The sequence below is a fragment of the Rhinolophus sinicus genome, chromosome 1 (assembly GCF_057876585.1).
Source record: "Rhinolophus sinicus isolate RSI-liver-muscle chromosome 1, RSI-T2T, whole genome shotgun sequence".
Lineage (NCBI taxonomy): Eukaryota > Metazoa > Chordata > Mammalia > Chiroptera > Rhinolophidae > Rhinolophus > Rhinolophus sinicus.
The window spans coordinates 104,510,456-104,534,153 of record NC_142501.1 but is presented as its reverse complement, the minus strand read 5'-3'; the positions used below and the strand labels follow the sequence as shown (position 1 = coordinate 104,534,153).

Genomic DNA, 23,698 nt, shown 5'->3' with positions numbered 1-23,698 from the left:
AATACTAATTTTAAATTCCTTTTCCATGTTATTCTAGTACATAAAAATACAATTGACTTTGGTAAACTTACCTTATATAGTGTAACTTGATTACGTTCACTTATTAGTTCTTGCAGATTTTAGTAGTATATCTATACAACTATGGGAAGGGCACATAAAAGCCATTGTATTTCCTCTGATATAATCTTTATTTCTTACTTGTCTTATTACATTGGTTTAAAACATCCAGAAAAACGTGGAAAACATACTAAGTGCAGGATCCCTGCCTTGTTCCCATCTCTATGGGAAACATCAAGTATAATAATTACCTGGAGGTATTTCATAGCGGTTTCTATCAGGTTGCGAAAGATCCTCTCTATTCTGAGTAAGCTGAGATGCTTGATCATGAATAGATACTGAATTCTGTCACACAATTTTCATCCATCTTTTAAGATTATCATGTCATTTCTTACTCTAATCTAATTCTCTTTATGTCAAATCACTTCTTAATATGGCACCGACGTTGCATTCCTAGGCTGACTCACATTTGATCATGTCATGTGATGAGTTTCAATATTGCTCTGTTTTGTGACTATTTTGTCAATATTTGTTCCTGTGATCATGAGAGATATGGGTCTGTACTTCTATTTACTTGTAACATCTTTCTCAAGTTTTGATATCAGGGTTATGTTGCCTTCAGGAAATGAGCTGGTCAATAATCCTCCTCTTCTATTTTCTGAAATTTATGATGAATAATTAATATCGTTTCTTCATTTTTCCCTTAACTATTTGCAGAATTCACCAGTGGAATCATCGGGGCCTTCAGTTTTTCTGGGAAGGCTTTGTATTTCAAATTCATTTTCTTTAGCAAAATGTAAGACCGTTCAGATGTCGTGTTTCTTACTGGGTCAGTTTAGGTATGTCTTATCTTACAAGGAATTTACCAGTATTCATAAGTGGCCATTAATTATTTTCTTAGCATCATTTTCAAGCTCCCAGTGATGTCTCCTGTGCAATTCTTGACATTGATCATGTGTATTATATCCTTTTATGTCTCGATCAAGGGATTATTGATGACATCATATTTTTCCAAGAACCAAATTCTGGCTTTCTGAATTTTCTTTATGATTTCTCCATTCACTGATTCATTGATTTCTTCTCTTTATTTCTTCTTGTTTTCTACTCTGTCTTTAATTTTCTTTCCATTTCCAAGCTTTTTAATGTGGTAGTTCAAGCTTTGGATTTAAACATTTATTCTTTTCTCTGAAAGCCTTCATTGTTACACATTTTGTTTTAAATGCAGTTTTAACTATACCCAGAAATTTTCATAAGATGTGTGTTCATTACCATTCATTTCAAAATAACTTCCTATTTCCCTTGTGTTGAACCTGTTTGATATTTTCCATCATATTTGAAAATATTTTAATCTTTATTTCCTCAAATATTTTCTTGCCACATTGTGTCTCTCCTCACTTTCTCGTGCTCCAACTTGTTATTTTTAGTTGGTTTATAAAATGGCAATATTCTTCAAGTTTGCATTTTATCATTAATGAATTTCAATTTATTGACGCCTTTAATTGACACTTCTCTGTAGCCCATATTTTTTTTTAATTAAATTTATTGGGGTGACAATTGTTAGTAAAATTACATAGATTTCAGGTTTTATTGAAAAAAAAAGTGCTGTTTCTACCGATGGTGAGATTCCTGGTAAGTTCAGGGAAATTCTACTATGTGGAGCTTATTATTTATGCTTTTATGTGTGGAAATGTTTAAATATTTCGGTCCAAATATTTTCGTCATCACTGTCTTCATTATTTCATTGCCATTGTCATTCTTAGACAAATATTTTATGCCATAAAACTCAGCAAATAAGTTGTTTCTATTTCTGATTATCTTGAATGTTTTGCCAAACCAAATGGAGATGTTGCAAAATAACAGGCCTTTTCTATTTCATTCCATTCAATACAAATGCAAATTCATCCCCAGGAAGCTCATCAAAAAATTCTTCTCAAAAGGGAGGGAATTACAAAACACAGTTATAACATTTCAAACTTCAACCAGATACACGGAGCTCTCTCTGTGCTTAATTCACATCCTTCCTCGCTTTGGTAGTGACAAATTCAATGGCTTCCTATTTACACACTCTTTTTAATAATTCCAATTTGCTAAAGGCTTCAAAACTTTCAGTTTCCAAGGTATTCCCTTCATTGAATCCCTTGATTAAAGATTCACAAATGGTTTTGAAGAGATTGCAGCAAAAATGAATAGAAGACTCACTCACAAAGTACTTCAATACTACTGTAAGGCACTAGATTGGTTTTCAAGGTAGTTCTTCAAAGAACTACATGTAAAATCTGGCTCGTGCCAGACAGCCAAGAGGAAAAGTTCATACAGTCATGCTTTAAATCAACCTCAGCTTAAGCACCAAATATTTGTGGTCCACTTACTTTAGGCATTGTATTTGTTCATCAAGCTCCTTCTTCATGTATTCCGCAGATAAAATCTTTGGTTCTCCATTCGTCTTGACAAATGTTGCCTATTTTGGATGGTACAGGTCATTAATAAATTTCCTAAAAATCGGTAACTCTGTTGCCTTCAGCCAGCACTGGTTTTCTACTGTTGTCCTGGTATACAACTCTAATTTAAATTTGTCCTAGATGTCGTCTTTGAAATGCATTATTATGATTAATAGGTGTATTATAAGAAGCTTTGACTGGTTTGATATACCTCTGCTTTTTACTTTCAGATTCTGCCAAGTTCTGGTCTACTCATGTGGATGACACAGGTGCACTGAACAGAATTCTCACTTGAATGTGTGGTTAACTCTGAAAATCACCCGCTGATAAACCACCTCCATTCCAGGTCCTTTACAGATGCTAGGTTACTAACAATTCCCTTTCACTGGCAGTGGGCAGAACACTCACTAAATAAAATAAAGTGTGCTCAGACACGAGTGGTTAGAGACACCTATCTCTTCATTGGACTCTTTATTGGTAAAGCCAGGCCAGCCACTTTAATAAATAAGCCCCAAGATTTTAGTGGCTTATCACAAGGGAAGGGTAGTTCTCCTTCATGTGACAGTCACTGAAGATGTGACGGGTCACTGAGCAATTATCTTGCCCCTGGTGATTCAGAGACCCGAGTTTCTAGTAACTTAAGTTGCCATATTTCAAATAGGATCCTCTGTTGCCTACGTCTAGATGGTGAACCGGACAGAGAACTTTTTAAAAGTCTTGGCCTGGAGGTGACACATACCACTTCTTCACATATTTTATAATTGTTTACCGGTCACACATTCAAGTCAAAAGGACTGAAAATCCATCCTTGATGTGGCTGTCATGTTTCAATTTCAGTTTTATATTATGGAAAGGGAACACAATTTTTGGTTGACAGCAAGCACTCAATGTCATTGATTCTTACCTCATGTATTTCAGTAAAATGAATTCCCCAGATGGATCAATACTTAAATGCAAAAAAGTAGGTAATTATAACAACAGAAAAAAAGGAAAGTCTGTCATTTATGACACAAAATCCAGAGCTCATAGAAGAAAAGAATTAGTTAATTCAACTGAAAACACAGCCTTGGCAAGCAGCAATATGGGTGAGGCAGGGTGGAGGCTCATGACGCAAAAGACATCAAAACATAATCATTTCAATATATAAATGGTTCCTATACCTCCAGAAGAAAATCCCCCCAATCCAAAAGGAAAACTGGCAGAAGATGATAGAAGACAGTTCACCCAAAGAGGAAATATGATGATTCTAAGCAATACATTAAAAATAAAACCAAAATAATATGCCAATGGAACAAATCAAACACTTGACTGACTGACATTCTGAGATAGGCTATAGCAAAACAAAACCTCATACACTGCTTATGAAGGTGTCAATTGATACAACTTCTACAGATCTTAATTAATCAACAGTTGTAGAAATTTAAAAGGAGGATACCCTTTGCCCTAGTAAACCTACTTCTAAAAATTATCTCATACACTTAGTTCTTTTTCTCTAAACATCTCATACACTCAGTTCTTATTCTCTAAACAAGAGACATTCATTCATTCGACACTGCTTATGTCAGTAAAAGACTCTACACCACTCACAGGTCTATCCATAAGGTGATGACTCATTAATCAATGTTTCACCCACACACCGGAAAAATTATAGAGCAGTTTAAAAGAAGAAGATAAATTTATATGCACTTACATGTTATGGAAAGCTCTCTGTACATCTTAGGTCAAAAATATAATTTTCATATACAAATAATTCAATAATATTTATGAAAATATATATTTACATGCATTTTGATATGCCTGTAAATGCACAGAAAGAGTTTGTGAGGACAAACACCCACTTTTTACCGTGTTCTTCAAAGAGAGGAATGGGATAGAAAGATGGTTTAGGGCTTTGGAGTTTTTATTTTCAATTTTCATTGTATATAATTATTTCTAACAGATATGTATATATGACATGTGTAGTTAGGGAAATAACTGTAGTTAGAAAAAACAAATTAGGTGAAAGCAGGTCATTAAAGCCTTCCCTGAGAAGTACGCCACCGGATGAGTCCCACGAAGGAAAAAGATGTCCATCACAACACATGTAATATCTGTGTGATTTCTATGTGTTTGCCTGTGAAGAAGCTAAGGTCTTCCAATAATGTGGATCGTGTAAGACAGGCACACATATTATTTGCCTTTAACATGTTCCTTGTATTAACTGGGCTCCTGAGAGGACAGGCCACGGACACATATGGGGGTGGTCAGGCTACGGGCAAATAACGTGCTGCCCTACAGAGCTCCTTGCAGCACCTGTTGGGTAGCATCTGCAAGTAGTCAGAGCTCAAACTGACTTCCTTGGAAATTCTCCCGGAAACTGTTGGGTAGGGTGGAGACGGGCAATACATCCAGCAGCTACTTTTGGTGATCTTGAGAAGATACCCACCAAGAAGGGCTCCTGATGGCTACCTGAGCTCAATTATGATAACAGAGCCTAGCAGCCATTTCTAAACAGGGGCCTCTCAGGCAAACTGCCCTTCAGGGAGAAGCCTGCTCTAAGCTGCGTGCCTCCCACACTGAACTGAACATTCTGCCTGCACTGTGTTCCTATCATCTGAGCTGACCTGTACAAAGGAGATCCTGGAATTGCAGACTGTAGCAGAGCAGAACTATCAAGCAAGAGAGGGGCCTTGCCCCAGGACCATCTCAAAGCCATGCAGACGCACAGCCGTGCTGTCTCCTAATTGAGCTGTAACACTATTGAGCTTCACCATAGCTCTGCTGTATCACAATTGAGCTGTTTACATTGAATAACTTCCTTCTTTCACCACACCACAAATTGAATATCCTTTTGGCATTGAATTAGCACCAATGACAATCAGCTGACACTCTGTTGTTGAGAACATTGCCTCTCTCTCCAGGACATGAGCCTCAGTCCCTCTAGGGTTGTGTAAGAGGCAGATACAAAGCCCAGTCAGATCCTAGTTTGAAGGGAGCCTAAAACCAGAAGCAAGGCTAGAACCAGAAGCAAGAAATGGAGTCAGGGCAAGGAGCTCTTTGGCAACCCCACAGGGTTTCTTAGCAGTCGTCAGTCAGAACAGGGGTCAGAGACACTGGGGTCCTCAAAGGAAAGATGGGAGCACATCTAGAAGAAAGATTAGTATGGGCGCAGGGGTCAGATCCAAGCCACACAACTGGCCCTAAGTCACAGGTTTTGTAAGCCTGAGATCCAGGGCCCTAAACTAAGATGAGACCAGCATTGGGGCAGGGCCCAGAGGTATTCTGGTTGTCAGAGCACAAGCTGAGCCCAAGCCAAGCAGGGAACCAACCCCGTTCCTTGTGAATACTGGTTTCTGGCCTAGTTTTAAGGAGGAGAAATGTGGCCCCAATAGGTATAGGGAGGTGGCCACTGTGGGTACCACTAATTAATTGCCGCATAAATTCCTTATTCTGGAGAGGAAACAACATCTCTTAGAACACAAACCAAAAAAGCATGGGGGTGAGCGGAATAAAAACACTCTGTTGTGTAATTAGTTGGATAAACATGTGGTTTTTTTTCCACTCCTCTCCAACCATAGATTCTTCTCCTCTCCATCTTGACAAGCTGGTTCCTGGGTGGGAATATGCCCAATGAGAAAAGGATAGGGAGCAGGAAAATTCTTAAGTCACACATGCGGCCATGATGGTCTAATACATGCCTTCTCTGGGCTTGAATATAAAACTCACCCTCACGTGAGTGCTTTCGAAAGTTCCTTGGACATCTCTCACTCCTACTTCTCTGTTATCCTGAGAATTTCAACTCTTTTCTGGACAGCACCTCCTCGACCATCCCTAAGATATCCCCATCCTGTCTGTCTCACACACACTCATATGTGATGGTTATTCTTTGACTACATGCTTTCACCTCAGACAGACCCTAATGCAAATTTATCCTAGGGTTCCATATTTACTGTTTTGCAGAGATGCATTTGAACAACAGTGAGACTTTTTTAAAAGGTTATGCTCCAAATTGAACTTCATTCTATGGCATGTAATGGTATATTGAGCTTCTAAACTATTTCAAAATTGTCTGACATTTTGGAAATGACAAAACTTATACTAAATAGGTCAACTGATGATAAAATCTGGAAAAATCTGCGCCTTTCAAATATACAGTAAACTACTCCTTGCTCATGATCCTTTTCAAGGGAGATGTGAATTCCTCACCAAGCATATAGATGGTTTTCTAAGTATAATAATTCTAATTGAGGCCTTCCATACTATGTGAATTGAAAATTCAGGAAATTGGCCATTTTGCTGCCAGTGATGTCCAAATCAACTTGAGCACTGGAATTATATCAGCAAATTTTTAGTCACAAGGTTCTGCAGCTTCACTACAAACATATTAAATCAGAATCTAGACTGCTGGGTTCCAGGAAATCTAAGGTTTTTAGACTCTTTTCGGTCATTCTGATAAACTGCTTAAACGATTGCCTTCTTGGTAACTGGAACATCTGCAAGTCTATTCACTGAACTCTTATGGTGTTCCACCTTCAAATCTTTTCTCCCATTGTCTACTGAACATTAAAATATAGGTCATTTAGAGAAAGTCAACACCTCAACTAGTCAAGTCATATCAAAACAGCCAATCATATATTTTAGTCTCTCCATTCTCTGAAAAATTTACATCACAAAGTACAGAAATTTGAAAGATGGAATGAGAATGAACATGTCATATACAACTGTGGTCCTCATTAATCTTTCAGATTTCAAAATTTATCTTAGTTACTTTTTATCTTAAACTTTTATAAACTGATGCTGGAGTTTAAGAAAGTCTTCATTATAATCAAGATTTATTGTAACAAAGCAATTTACTTTGGTTGTGGAATTTATTGGTTTGGGGCCCTGGATGTAACTCACAGAACACTGAAAAATATATCTGGGTTCACATCAGTGCACAAAAGAGAAGAGGCTAATCGTAGAGCTTGCTTCACCACAGAAACTTTAAAAAATTACATAAAATGGTCAAAATCAATACTGACAGAACTCTAGAAAACAAGCCAAGCTTTACATCAACAAAGTGAACACTAAACCTGGGCGGAAAAATAAGCAACTTAAAATGATAGAATGTTTTGTGGCATTTTCATTTGCCTTTGTTTCAACCTTCTGCCTGGTAAGTACAGTGCTGGTCGTGGTCTTCCAGAAGGGGGCCTGTATTCCTGATGTGGGACGCGGGGCTGTGTTTCAGAGGGCACAGAACAGACCTTGTTCACAAAGAGTTATTTGTATGTTCTAACCTGTCTGAAAGCTAGAAGACTGACACAAAGCACTGCCCCCTTTTGAATACTTCAGAACTCACTCATGGTGAAAAAAGGCAGGAAGTCAACAAAAGCAATGGAAGACAAACTGACAACCCACAGCCAGTAAGGACAAAACATTATAGATTGAGGCACACAATAGACCAGTGAAAGCCATGGGTGAAGAGCTAGAGAGGGAGTGTCTTTGTAAAATTGAGGTATTCAAAGGCACTCATGTGTGCTGGAAACTTAGACACACACATCCTCAAGGCAGAATGCCTGCTCAGGAAAGACACAAGAAAACTCTAAGCTTTCACCATTGGCTGATCTCAGGGCTCAGTGTAGCAGGAATTAAAGGCTAAGGAGGACGTATAAATGGCCTGGCTACACACTGAAGGAGTGCCCCAGATTTGCAAAGCCAGAAAAATTTAGGATTTTAAAAATATAATTAAATCTCTCTCTCTCTCTCTCTCTCTCTCTCTCTCTCTCTCTCTCTCTCTCTCTCTCTCTTTTTTCTTTTTCTTTTTTGTTTCTAATGTTCAAGAAAATTTAGGTCAAACACAAGCTGAACAGGAGCTACAGGTACAGAGACTTAAGAGATCACAAATGATAAAGAATACAGACCTGTAAAATTGTTGCTAAAGTTCATTAAACAAGCAGCTACAACCTACAAGCAACAGAAACCCTAAGGAGGGAGAAAACCTTGATTGAAAAGACTACATGATAATATTCAGGATGTCTAGTTTTCAATGAAAAATTACAAAGCATGGAAAAGAAATTTGGCCCATTCACACAAAAATTAAAGTTAACTGTCATTGTCTCTGAGGAAGCACACTGATTGGAATTACTAGAGAAAGATTTTTAATCATGTATCTCAAATATGTTGAAATAGTTAAAGGAAGTCATAAGAATAATGTGTGAACAAACAGAAAATATCAATCAAGAGACAGAAATTATTAAAAAGAGCCAAATACGAATCCTAGTGATGAGAAGTATAATAATTAAAATGCTCCCTACAGGATTTCAATAGCAGAATTGTATAAACAGAATAAAGAATCTGTAACCTGGAAAATAGACCTAAAGAAATTATTCAGTTGGAAGAGCTAAAACGCAAAAGGATGAAGAAAATACACAGAGCCCGAGAGTTCAACCAAACCAACATACAGTGGGAATCCCAGAAGAAGAGAAGGCAGAAAAAAACAAACAAACAAACAAAAAAAAAAAACCATAAAGAGTTCTTCCCGTAAGCAGCCTGAGGTCACCTCTGAAAATGGTTCACTACTCGCTTGACTCAGAGAACCCCACAAAATCATGTAAATCAAGAGGTTCGCATCTACCTGTTCATTTTAAGAACACTCGTGAAAGTGCCCAGGCCAACAAGGGTGTGCATATCTGAAAAGTCACCAAGTATCTAAAGGATGTCACATTACAAAAGCAATGTGTGCTGTCCCGTCGTTATAACGGCGGATTTAGGAGGTGTGCCCAGGCCAAACAATAGGGTTGGACACACAGTCCAACCCAAAAAGAGAGCAGAATTTTCACTGCACATGCTTAAAAATGCAGAGAGCAATGCTGAACTTAAGGGTTCAGATGTAGACTCTCTGGTCATTGAACACATCCGGGTGAACAAAGCTCTCAAGATGCAGCCCAGAACTTACAGAGCTCAGGGGGGTATTAACCCATACAGGAGCTCTCCCTGCAACACACAGATGATCCTAACTGAGAAAGAGCAGATTGTTATTGTTCCTAAACCAGAAGAGGAGGTTGCACAGAAGGAAAAGATCTCTGAGAAGAAAGTGAAGAAACTAAAACTTATGGCCCGGGAATGAGTTCAGCATCAAATAAATGCTAATAAAAGTAAAAGCAGAAAAAAAAGCATAAAGAATATTTAAAGAAACCATAGCTGAAAACTTTCTAAATTTGAGAAAAGATGCAGATCTACATATTCTAGAAGCTTAATGAACTCCAAAAATTATAAATCAAAGAGGTTCATACACACATCACCAAACTCTTGAAAGCCACGGACAAACAATCTGGAAAGCAGCAAACAAAGAAACAAAAAACCAGTCAGTACAAAGGATCTGCAATGAGATGCACAGCATGTTGCTCGTCAGACACTATGGAGGCCAGAAAGCAGGGCAATGACATTTCGAAATTGCTGGACTGGGTTCTGGTTTAAGACGGCCACGTAGGAATATCCTGAACTCATCTCCCCCCACATACACACCACATTGACAGCTGTATAAGGAACAATTTACTCTGAGAAAGAAAACTAACAACTGGTAGAGCGACCCCTGCTCATCGGGTAAACAAGAGGGAAAAGGAATCCACGCGGTTAGGAAGGGCTGAGAAAGTCTCACCATCAACCCCACCCCCGCACACTGTACTTGCTGCATAGCTAATGTGGTGAGAGGCTGCCAGGTGGGACAGGGCTGACATAGGACGTTTCCATCGCCACAAACAGTTCTATCAGACATCACTGCTGTGGAAGTTTGGAGTCCTACCTTTCCCGTATTGTCTCTTGTTTCTGAAAGGACTGTTTTGCTCATCCCCGCGGTGTTTCTTTCACACCTGCACTGATATCACTGAAGTCACCCTTGCCTCATCAGCATGGCTGATATATACCAGTCCTCATTCAGAGGAATTAATTTCTTGCCCTGCTCTAGGTAAAAGTGTATGAACTTTGTTGTTATAGAGGTTTGTACTCATAGTCTGCGTCCACCATTTTCTACCTGTGTGGCCTTGGGCAAATCATTCAATCGTATTCTATTTCCCCTTCTGTAAACTGTGGAAAATTCATACTTCACAGAGTTATGAGAATTAAATGAAATAACAGAAATTAAGGGCCTAATTCAGTACCTGCTACATGTATGTGCTCAATAAATGTGATTTCCTTCCATCATATAACTTGTCTCCAGGTGTGACCAACTTACATAGAACCTGCCCTTCCAGGGGGAGGATTTACTGGTATCTCTAGGAACTCTGAACTTCAGAGGCAGAGGAGGACAGCTAATCACGCGGGGAAACCTAACATATGATTAAGACATGGGTTTCCTTGCTTGGACATCATAGGCCAAGATTCAAGATTGCCAAACAAATTATACAGGTGCTTTGGTGGTAAAATTGTTTACGAAAACAGGTAAAGCCTCATTTGAGCGTAGCAGACAAGAAAATGTCCGAGGAAAATATGGTGAATGACTCCTGAACGAGAATATTGGAAAAGCAAAATGAGCCAGGTGAGACAGGTGTAGTCATCCTGAAATGACTCTCATGAGATAAACAGTAATTCTCTTTTTACAGACCCAGAAGACCATGAGACAGGCTGAGGGAATTTTCAGTGATTTCTACGCCACAATCTTTCTTTCACCTGTAAATGAAATTGATGAAAGTGATTGACCGCCACTCTTATTCCTGAAATACAGTGCTACAAGACTGTTCCATGATGGAGATTATTCATTTATACATAAATAAAAAGTAGAAGGAAACTGAAGCACAGAACAAAGTTCTCTTGTGCACACCCACACACATGACCTTGTATCTGTGTGTCCAGCAGATTGTGCGTGCCCACCCACCCCCCAATGGGGACGGTTAGCCTGCCACCCCTGTGCTCTGTCTTCCCTCTCAGCCATCCTCAGCATGTCACTCTTTCGCAGGCCAGTTCTCCTCATTGTCACAAGCAGGTGTAGCACTTGCCAGAGCAGTCAGATACAACAGCATGGAGGGGAGGAGAAGGACTATTATCCCATGTGCCTCTACAAAGAGTGAAATACGTGCTCTGCTGTTCATCGCTGCTTTATTTACGGTGGCCAAGACATGGAAACACCCAAAGTGTCCTTCGATAGATGACTGGATAAAGAAGTTGTGGTATATATACACAATGGAATACTATTGTGCCGTAAGAAACGAGGAAATAGTGCCATTTGTGACAACATGGAGGGATCTTGAGATTCTTATGCTAAGCGAAATAAATTACAGAGAAAAAGTCGAGAACTATTTCATTTCACTGATATGTGGGATATAAAACTAAAGAAACAAAGAAACAAGACAAAGAAACAAAAACTCATAGACACAGACAATAGTTTAGTGGTTACAAGAGGGTAAGGAGGGAGAGAGGTGGTAGATGAGGGTAAGCAGGGTCAAATATATGGTAATGGAAGGAGAACTGACTCTGGGTGGTGGACACACAATGTGACACGAGTATATTGTAGGACAGAATTGTACTTGAAACCTATGTACTTTTACTAACCATTGGCATCCCAATACATTTTAATTAAAAAATCAAAAAAGGGACTCAGAAGACTTCTGACATTTCTCTGGGTGAAAATGCCCACATCTGATTCAGTAACTGACACGATAAACTGGATCACAATGACTGGCATGGATCACATGGAATTTCTTCCTGGGACATGGATAGTGTGACCTCTCTCAAGTCCCATGGGTTAGGGCTGGACAGTAGAACACAATAAATGCTCCGCCTCAGGAGAAAAGGTGGGACCAACTCTTAGGAACACAAGGATTTTCCTTCTGGTAATATTTCTTGGAACTCCGTTCTCTATGCTTCCCGTTGTGTAGGGAACAACACCCACTGCATTTCTCCAAAGCCAACCTTGGATAATATTGACTGTCCTGTAATATACTCTCTCTGTTCTTGGCATAGTGTGGACCTTACCTGAAGTTGTCCTGAATTAACTTTTTCCATTCATTGTTATTCTTCATCTATAGAAGAAATAAAGTGAAGGCGACAATCTATTTCTTCTGGGAAATTAGTTTTTTGTACGCACAGCCTCCCCTAAAAGAACACACACAATAGCCTGTTACATGCCCTCTCACGTGTACCATGAAGCTTTCTGCTGGCCACTTCACCGGACTCTCAAGACATCCCAAATCTAACAGTAATTACACACAGTTTCCTTGTAGATAGAAAAATGTTATAGGGCCACGTAAGGAATCTCTCCTCTTACACACATCACTTCAGTTACTATTGTGTTTTTCTGCCTGGGACTAGAGGCATAAAAATAAAAACAGACATAATTCATGACCTTGTGGAATTGAGTCTAGCAGGAAAGACCGACATTCACCAATCATAACAAGCAAATGAAAAATTATAACCATGATCAGTGCCAAGAAGGAGAGAAGCAAGAGAAGTCAGAACGGGTGCCATGAGGACGTGAAGCTTAAGCTTTTATTGTAGGAAGACAGCAGCCAACTGCGTAAGTAGTAGAGGGGTAGGAGCATGATCCAGACAGAAGGAATAGCATGGGAGAAGGTTCTGTGACAAGAGAGAATGGCACAGCCTGAAAAAGGCCAAAGAGGTGGGAGCATAGAAAGAAAGGTGCGGGAGGTGGTGCTGGGAAAGCCAGCATCTGAGATGGAAGCCAGATCACGCAGGCCCGGGTCACTCACAGTTCGAATTTTAGTCTTTCTCCTATGTGTAGAGGGCAATTTCTGAAGTGTCTTATCTAGGGGATGGCACGATCAGATTAGCATTTGAAAGGGTTATTCTGCCCAGTAGAGATCATCCTGGAGGCAGCAAAGCCACTTTTCAGGCTAATGCAATATACCACATGAGAGACGTTGCTATCTTAGACTAGGGTGGAAACCGAGGGAAGCGAAGAATTCAGAAGAGAGTCAGGACGTAAGAAATAGCCAGAATTCCGTGATGGATTGGGTGAGAGGTAAGCTAGCAGGGCCTGGTGAATGGTGGTGCCCATTAACGAAAATGGAACATAGAAATAGGACTGGGTTTGGAGGTAGATGAACAAGTTTGAGAACTGCTGAGCTGAAGGAATCTCTGAGACAGCCAAGTGCACATGTCAAGAAACTAACTGGATCTATAGATCAGGAAGGACTCAGAGGATTAAAACGGAGACATCTATTTATGACTCAACTTCACATAGGTGATCATTTAAACTTTGGGCATAGGTGAGATAAACCAGAGCAAAGAGTAAATTCAGTGGCTGGAAGGTGTGAATACAGGGGCTGGGAAGCGGGATACACGTCTGCAGATGGGACCGAGATGTAGCCAGAGAGGAAGTGAGGAAACAAGGTGAGGGCTGGGTCATAGAAGGCAAGGAAAGAGAGAATGGTTCGAAAGGAAGCCAGTGACCCGCTGCCCTGAATGATGCTAAGACCTCAAGGAGAATGAGGCCTGGACAGTGTGCACTGGATTTTACTGCAGGGACCTAACTGGTGACTTCACTGAAAGGTGTTGACAATAGGCGGAGGCGAGATGGAAACGGGTTAGGCAGTAAGTGGGTGGTGAGGCAGTGGATGCTGTGAGTCCTAATAAGTTTTGAAGGAGTTTGGAGGTGGAGGGGAGGGATATAGTAGGGTACCGGGGGCAGTGTGAGAGCGCCAAGCATACTCACTTTTAATGGGAGACTCTTGAACATATTTAAAAGCTAAAGCGAGGATTCAGTTGGAAGTAGAGACTAAAGTTATGAAATAGAGAACAGGCTGTTACTACTGTAAAGACCTAGAGAAAGAACAGGAAGATGGGATCCAAAACACAAGTGGAGGGATTGGCCGTTGAGGAAAAGACCTGTCTAAGCTGGGAAGGACGGAAGGAGAGACTTGATATAGTGGGAGGAGTCCAGCAGGTGGGGGCCAGAATCCAGCAGCCCTGGAAGCCAGGCCACCTGTGGATTATTCAGCTGAATGAGAAATACATTTCTAAGTCCTTTGGACCACATATTCTAACACCTGTAAATTAAGCAGAAAAATAAAATTATAACAAACATGCTTAATCTGATGTCATCTCATCATTTTCAGGCATTGTCCCAAACTCACTATCAGGGGTCAGTTTCAGAATGACAAAACTGACACAAAAGGATTTCACAATTTTGATTTGTTTTAAAACCAGACCACAGAAAACGTGATCATAAATATTTGGCCAAATGCTATTTTGTAGTCAATTGGAGAAATCTAAATTCCATTTGTAGGATAACTAGAAAAGCCAGCAGGAGGGCAGTGAGATGCAATCTGTTTTGATAATTGGCCTTGGCCATCCAATTTCAGAAATGCATTCGAAATCTGCTAACAAACACATAAAGCCTGATCCAAAGCTTGCCAATAAATTCCTAGTATTTATTGTTTCTTACTGCGTGGCCTGTGAATAACTGGAGTCGTGTTGCTCTTTCCTTTTCACAAAAAAAGAAATCTGAGGAGTCTTTGTGAGAAAAGGTTAATCAAAGGGCCACTATATGTGGTTCTGAATTTGAAACTTACCCTGTAATCGGACATTCGTGAGTAAAATTACTGCAGCATCCACTTTATTCGTTAGCGTCATGCCTCCCAAATTGAAGCCTTTGTACAAGTAATGCAAATCAGAAAACTTATTCCACTTGTGGGTTATTATTTAATGCAGTGACCCTAGTTTTATAGAGTGTGACTCCATATTTGAGGGAAGGTTATAACCAACTCTCACCCTACAGCTTGTAATCTTAAAAAGAGAAAATGTCAAAGTTGAAAAAGCAATGTGACAAATTTTTAAAAATGGGAAACTGAGGCCATCTTGTAGTTATGGAGAATTAAAAATAAAAACTTTATCTCACATTTTTTTAACACACATTAAAGACTCATGGCCGAACCAGGCCCAGTTGGAATAACTGTTACCCTATGTTCTGCAACAACCATGTGGAGCCTCCTTGTTCCTCCCTTAAAATACTGTTAATGTGCAGATACTTCCTTGACATCAGACTCCTTTCAACCAGGAAATTCCAATTTCCTGAAAAAATGTTTCTGTGGTTATAATTTGATTTTCGAATCGGAGGCAGACCTTAATTTCCGGTGCTAAGGAATACTTTCATGGAAAATGAGCTCTAAATCATCTTTTGAGGCATTAACAGCAAATGTCTTTGAGAGATGCTCCAGAGCCCCAGAAACAGGATGTCACTTGAGTTTTGAGACCGTGTAAGTGCAGGTTCACTTCCAGAAAACAGTGCTGTAGGAGGAGGTGTCAAACGCCTTCTTACCAGAAATTTCTGGATTGATCAAAGAAATGAGATCAACAGGAGCCAAGATGCCACCCAAATGGCCCACATTTTGTAGAGGAGACTGAAGGAAAATGCCAAGAGCTGAGTCATATGCATCCTTGCTGTGATTACAAAATGGTGCCATGGAAGCAGAAGCAGTCCTTTCTCTACGTTCTAGACTCAGTCGGCTACACCACAGGCAGATCAGTTCTTGAAGATTAGAGGAATCTCCCCATAAGCGATGATATTTGGGTGATATGCATTCATACTGTCAGACCAGACCTCTTAGTCTAAATTGATATAGTGATTTAATGATTTATATTTAAACTTGATAATGTACATCTACATTTAATAGGAAACACTTCCTTACTCTACAGGAATTAAAAATAAACATACCCATTGGCACTAATTGCCTGAGGAAATTATTGATTGAAAGGATGGCAATAAAAGTAGGAGAGGACTTGGAGGATGGTTGTGGAGTTGGCCACAACAAGGGCAGAGAGAAAAAGATGAAGAAGGAGAGAGTCAGGGAAGGAAGAGAAAATGAGAGAGTGAGAACGTATTACAGTAGATAAGGGTAAAATACTGTGCAATGATTGTATGTGGCTGAGCAAAATAAAAGAATAATAACCATAGAAGCCAACATTTGTTGTCCACTCACCATATGCCAGGTAGAATGTCGCGCCCTAATTGTGCATCATTTTATGTGATCGTTTTTGAAAAAAGAAAAAGAAAATTATGTGGTGGAGGCAGATGGCTCAGCTGGTTAGAGCACAAGCTCTGAACAACACGGTTGCCGGTTCGATTCCCACACGCTCCAGTGAGTTGTGCCCTCCACAACTAGATTGAAGACAATGAGCTGCCACTGAGCTTCCTCCAGAGGGGCAGCTGGATGGCTCAGTTGGTTAGAGAGTGAGCTCTCAACAACAAGATTGCTGGTTCCATTCCCGCATGGGATGGTGGCTGCACCCCCTGCAATGAAACAGCCACTGGACTTGGAGCTGAAATGCACCCTCCACAACTAGATTGAAGGACAATCACTTGGAACTGATGGGCCCTGGAGAAACACACTGTTCCCCAATATTACCCAATAAAACAAAAAAATTTTTAAAAATTATTTAAAAAAAAAGAAAAAGAAAATTAGGTGAGCTTCCCCAAACTGCCAGAATTGGATGGCTTAGATAGGATTTTATCATAGAATTTTTCTCTTTCTTCAAAAATCTAGATCTCACATTTAATATGTGTGCCATTCTTCTTCCTCAGTACCTGGCATGGTGCCATTCATTGACTGAATATGTCAGGCACTTTTTTAAAGAAGAGGATGAAATATTTGTAAAACTAGATACTACATGGCCATGTTAGTAGAGATTGTTGAAATCTCTTGAAATCACAAGTGAGTTAAGTGAATTGAAAAAGGAGACACAGGTGAGTGGGGGGGCTTTGCCCAGGGTTGGGAAGGTAGAAACAAGTGTTCTCTAGAGTTCTCTGGGGGAAGGTAGGGACTCACCTCTCCAGCTCGTCTAGGAACCTGGCTAGAAAGGTGGCACAAAACTTCAGCTGGCACTGTTTCCAGCCTATGCTGCTGGGTCCTGCCCTTCCAGTTTACTGGAAGGTTTGTGTGTGTTCTGGATCAAAATCTGCTATTCCATTTCTGCCTTATTCTCTGTATCTCAAATGTCATTTATAGTTTTAGGACTTTCTGGGTTGGTTTGGTTTAATTCTTAACCACATAATTTTTGAATGCTGACCTGCTTAAGACCCTATTTTGTGTGAATATAAATAAAAGGAGTCAGACCACTCTAGAAAGAAAGAGAAGAGAAGAGAAGAGAAGAGAGAGAGAGAGAGAGAGAGAGAGAGAGAGAGAGAAGTGAGGAGCAGGTCTTCCATGCTGAAGCTAGAAACAGGTCCAATCTCCTATCACAAACCTTGCATCAAATTAAGTTACTACACCAGGAATGAAAAACTAACTCACTTTGCAGAACATATGCACAGCAGCAGCAAATGGGGGGAATTCTGGAAATCCCCACTTAGTGTGGGCAGTTCAGGGAACAGAAAGGGCATACTAGGTTGCCAGCCTGTTTCCCAGCTTCTTGGAGGTACAGAGTTCAAAACCTACCCTGGAAGAGCTGCCAAGTTTATCCTCCACCTTGGCCCAAGGAGAAAACACTGAAGGGCCACATTCTAAGCACCATCGGCACACACTGGCAATAGCAGCAGCAAAGATTCAGCTAAGGGAGAAAAAACAGGGATTTTTTATTTGACATTTTAATGTTTCTGTAATCTAGCTGCTTACTAAATCCAACAGCAAACAAAACTTTCTGTCTTGGAAGATAAGTGATAATATAACGACCATTTCCTGTATGTCTGCCCTTCCTTCTGAATAGACGAGTTATCTTGTGCTACTTTTAAAAAATGTATTCCCAATGAGGGTCTCTGTTTCTCTAACATCCTCAAAAGATTACTCAATGAGGTGTCACCAGCATACAACTGTGGTATATACATTTACCATAGTGAAGAAATATTTGTTATAAGAACTGTCCTTCCGTACTAATTAGTGCATTATCAATCCAAAGAAATTAAAGTCCCAAATGCTAACTTAAGAGTCTAAAACCATTCTCCTGGACTTCTCATCGTGCCAGTTCCAATCAGATGAACTGTCCATGTCTGCATCCCTATGGCAGCTGCAGCCAGGAGTGGGTGCAGTTCAGGGCCTTGCAACTGTGTGTGTTCACTGCTAAGCAGCTCAGGAGCTTTATGATTCAAAGAAGTTTTGATTCAAAACAACTGCATGACAATTGTTTTCCACACTTACACATTTTTAGAAAAACAAACAATCCCCAACTCCTAGTATGGTTATCCCAATCATAATTATGTTCCAAAACCCAGTATTTAGTGTAATCAAAAGATATAATAGAGACTCAGAAGTATTATTTATATATATATATATATATATATATATATATACACACATACACACACACACACACACACACAAACACACACACACTTTACTAGTGTGCTGGTCAACCCAAGACGCTCGTTTGGGGTCTATGATCACGACCCTGAAAATCAATTAGCATCTCACGCCCATGTTCATACCATCATTATGTGTCATAGTGCCCAAATGGAAAAACAATCCATGCCCATCAACTGACAAATGGATAGACAAATGCAGTATATGCACACAGTGGAATATTATTCAGCTGTTCTAAGGAATCTGTAATGCTACACATTACAATAAGGATACAAATTGAAAACATGATGCTAAGGGAAATCATCTAGTCATAAAAAGCCACACCCTGTATGGTTCCATATACGTGAAATGTCCAGAAGAGACAAATCTTCTGCAGAAAAAAAGAGTATTAAAGGTTGTCAGGGAGTCGGGGAGAGGAGAATTGGAACTCCACTCAGCAGGCATCCTGCCTCTCCTCCCCTCTAACTTGCTGGGGCCCAGTCACCTTTCTGATCTAGTAACAATGAAAGCACCACCCCTTTCCTGAAACCCTCTGTGACAGCAGGTAGACCACCCACATCTCACTCCCCTGAACTATGGAGCTCAATTCCCCCTCACATCTATTGAGTCTGACCCTCCAAATTTCAACCATTATCATGAGGAAACCTTTCACTTCCTCCAGCGAAATCAACCTGAATTTCTTTACTCTGTTATTATTCTATTGCACCTATTCTTATAACAAGGTTGAAGCACACTTTTAATGTGTCCTCCTAAGAACAGCTGATTCCTTGAGGATGAACCCTCCAGGCATGGGCTTTCTGAATTGCTTTTGGGGGCATCGGGCTATGGAAGCTTCATTGAGGTGATTTTCTATTATCCTTCAAACCAAGAAAATGTGTGCTTTTTGTTTTCATAATAAGGCTCAGATCTTTTTCTTTGTTGTTAATAAAATTCTACCACCTTTCTATGGTCAAAGCCACACTTTCAGTCTCAGATGTCACATCAATGATCAGTGTGTATCTAAATAAACAAATCTAGAGCCAACTTGAAACTACAAAGTGGGGAGTGACTCTTAAAAGCCTGTTGATATATCCATGGGTCGGCCCCTCCAGACATTGCCCCCTTGCGTGTTATTTCAGTTCAAAACACCACCAAAAGGGAACAACCTGTATTCACAGTTTAAAGCTAACTTATACACTAGTTGTTTGCCTCACTCACGGAATTTATTGCACTAAATGTCTGGCCTGCACACGTGGTTGAAAATTCAGATTGTAAAAGCAGCAATAATTATCCTCCTGTCCTTATAAGTGAATCCATGCTCCGGCTGCACTTGTTACCTAGGCCCCGATGGCACACCGTCTGCAGAGAACCTGTGAAGCTTGTTAAACAGGAGTGCAGTTAAAGATAAAACTGCAGTCATCCAAATTCTAAAGCCAGCCCTCTGGGCACCGTGAGCGAACACCAGCAGGAAAGACCAGCACGTGTCACAGCATCTGGCTGCATAACGACCACCAAGTCCCCGTGCTCAGTGTGGCCAGGAATTACAGTGGTCACCAAGGTCAAAATACACAGCCTAAGACGGAAACCGTTTGCAGGGGTCATGGGAGGTCAGAAAGAAAACAAAAGTCTCCACGATCACGGGGCACAAATAGGCCATTGCAAACTTGTCAGGGCATGAACCCCAATGGCCTGGCACTACAATAGCTCCAATCTCTGAATATTACTTTGTTCCTGATTCATGAACCAAAACGAAGAGTAAAACCTTAAAAGTAACCAAAGATTGTGGGGACGGGGGCAGGATGTGGAATAGATTATGTTCAAAAAACGAACAGTTGGAGAACCACTTACTCAACAGCAATTACGGAAGCCAAAGTGCAACAGAATGTCATCTTCCATATCATCAAAGACACTAACTACCAACATGGAATTTTCTATGAAGTGAAAACATGTGCCAATACTCAGAAAAATAAAAACAGAGATTCACCACCAGGCATTTCTCACTGATGAAAAATCTAAGGGATGTTGTTGTGCGGGGCAGCCTGCAGGGTCTCTGCTCCCGCTCCCTACATAAGAACACAGGAAGTGGCTATGCCAAAAAGGAACACCCACGGAGCCATAGGTAGGGGAGTCATACCACTATGGTCTCACTGGCGGCTTGATTCACACGACGTGCAACCTGCTGTCCGCTTTTCTGCCAACTGACCGACTTCCTCTTGCTAGCTGCAATCTGCTGTGCTAACTGCAATCCGCTCTTGCTCATTCAGCCACCATCTTCTTGCTAGCCCCCATTTGCTGCTAGCGTAGCCACAGCAGTTATATTAGTGGCCAATGGCTCACTGGGTACAGCTGATGGCCAACTAGCCACAGCTGATGGCCATGCAATCACAGTTGATGGCCATTTACTACCTGAGCCAGCACCTTTCTACATGAGGCCGAGAGCCTGGAAACTGCACTCCTGGCTCTGTCCCCACAGATGTAGTGTGGATTGCAGATTGCAGAGAAGAGGATTGCTAGCGAGATTGTTTGGCAGAGATACGTGGATGGCAGGTTGCGGATAGTGTGGCTCCTGCTTCCTGTGTCTCCAACCCAGCCGCCAGTGAGACTATAGTGGTATGACTCCCTTAGCTATGGCTCCATGGGTGTTCCTTTTTGGCCTCACCATGTCCTCCGTTCTTATGTGGGGAGGGGGGCTGAGACCCCGTGTGACTCCCTGCATGGTACAAGACCAAGGCATTTGCACATGCAGTGTCTGGTGAGGGCCCACTTCCTGGTCCATGGACACCGGTCTTCTTGCTGTGACACATGGCAGAGGGGCAAGGGCTCTCTCTTAGGCCTTTTATAAGGGCACTCGTCCCATTCATGAGAGCTTCATCCTCACGACCTAATCATCTCCCAAAGGCTCTGTTTCCAAAGACTTTCACGTGGGGCATCAGGACTTCACCTATGAATTTCAGGGGGACATGACATGAGCATTCAGCCTATGGCAGAGCCCTTCACGGTTCGTGGCCATGTGCGCTCACTCAGGATGGCTGAGACTTCAGGAGGCAGCCAAGGGAGCCTCTCACTTCCCGGAGCAGGGCTCAGTCTTCTTTTAAAGGTTTTCAGCTGATGAAATCAGGCTCACTCAGATTCATTCCCCTTTTGATTGACTCACAATGATCTGAGTTACTTACATGTGCAAAATTCCTTTACTTTTTGCCACATTCTGAGGGTTAGAGGCAAGGGACAGATCCTGCTCATTCTCAATGGGAAAGGATTATGAAAGGTGAGCACAGCAAAAGGCAGATGTTATGAACTGACCTGAGGGTCTCTTCCTTCAGTTGTGTGAAGGAAGTTTTCAAGTTTTATCATGCTTATTTTGAATCTGTTGAGAAGAAAATTTTTTAAAAATTTGTCATGTGAATTATATTGTTTGTTTGCATTAAATGATTCGGAAGGCAATTTAAATGTGAAAAAACCTGAAGTTTAAAATATTCATCATCATCAATATGGATTGAAATAAATCAGAATTATGAAAATATTTTGAATCATCTCATCTGACTGTTCCAAAAAGGGAATTAATTTTAAATTTTACAAATTGAACAATATGACTTAATAATCTAAGAGTATGGTGCAATTTTTAAACCACCCTTTTTATTTACTACCTAATAGTCTCGTTTTATATCAACTGGTCTTAAAAATAAAATGATTTTCCAGAAAGAATGATTCTCACAGATTAACTGAGTGATAATAATGATGGGAACTGAAATATTAAAAAAGAGCAGCAAATACCACCTTAGTTCCCAAAATCTAAAAATAAAAATGTAACTGCTGTTAACGGGAGTAGAGGAATGACATACAATATGTATATCAAAAATGTAATTTGCAGTGAAATGAATTAAGGCATGTTAAAAATCAATGAATTAACCTCTAAAAATAAATTTAAAAAATTTTTTCCAGTACATCGTGCCTTGCACAGTCTTCAATATCCCAGAATTTTTAGTGTTCTGTTTCACGCTTTTCTACCTCATTCGTGACTATATGAATTTTGAGGTTTAATAATTTTTATCTCCACTTCTTTTTATTCTCTAGTTTTTCACATGACTTTTGTACTCCTTTATAGATAATAACTCCTGTTAAGATTGATTTTCTTCAACAAGTTGTAGACATCCTTTTTAAAAAACCTGTTTAAAACAAAATTTGTTTAACAATTGGGGAACAGTGTTTTTTCCAGGACCCATCAGCTCCATGTCAAGTAATTGTTTCCAATCTAGTTGTGGGATGCGCAGCTCAGCTCCAAGTGAAATCGTTCTCTTCAATCTACTAGTTATGGAGGGTCCAGCTCACTGACCCATGCGGGAATCGAACCGGCAACCTTGGTGTTATGAGCACGATGCTCTAACCATTGAGCCAACTGGCCACCCCACAGATGGAGACATTCTGAAGATGCAGTTTCCAGTTTTGCTGTGAGATCATCATTCTGAACGAGTAAGATAGTATAATTTGGTTACGAAGGAAGTTGACTGAGAATAGGCTAACCCCAAACCAGTATCAACTTTTGAAATAAATTCAGTTGCAATAAAATGTCATCGATACTGTAGCAGAGTCTTAGAATGTGGAACCTTGAATTACTCAGAATGAAGAACAAACATAAAAGCACCAGGAGTCTCAAAAATGCATCCTTTATTGTCATCGACTTTGCCACATATCTGCACTTGATTTTCTACTATTTCTTGAATGATTGTTTCAAAACTTTCTTCTATAAAATGACTACAAGTCACCTCTCAGTTGATAGTCTCTCATCTGTTCCCCATTTTAACTCTCCATAATTTCTTAAGAAGTTGTAGGGAGTTACAAGTAACTCATCTTGAGTAACTTGGGCCTCAGTCAGCTACAAATGTTTTATGGTAATTTGAATTGCTTTCCAAGAAGAATTGATTCCCAAGGTTAAGGAGAAATCACATCTCACACTGTGAATGTTTAATGAGATGATCACTGCATTTTTTTCAACAAAAAAAGTCTTAATTCGATAATGCTGTCTGT

The 23,698-nt window shown here is 40.3% G+C and overlaps 1 protein-coding gene across 1 annotated transcript in view; it reads right to left on the bottom strand.

Annotated features, from left to right (window-relative positions):
- LOC148759145 (ankyrin repeat domain-containing protein 26-like) overlaps window positions 1-12,710 on the bottom strand; it is a 123,974-nt gene extending 111,264 nt beyond the window's left edge. The window contains exons 1-2 of the mRNA XM_088793048.1: window positions 12,420-12,710; window positions 2,427-2,515 (exon numbers count right to left, since the gene is read on the bottom strand). Coding sequence (XP_088649174.1) covers window positions 2,427-2,515; window positions 12,420-12,449 — 119 coding nt within the window. The 5' untranslated portion in view covers window positions 12,450-12,710. The remainder of the gene's footprint in view (window positions 1-2,426; window positions 2,516-12,419) is intronic.
- Between the last annotated feature and the right edge of the window lie 10,988 nt (window positions 12,711-23,698).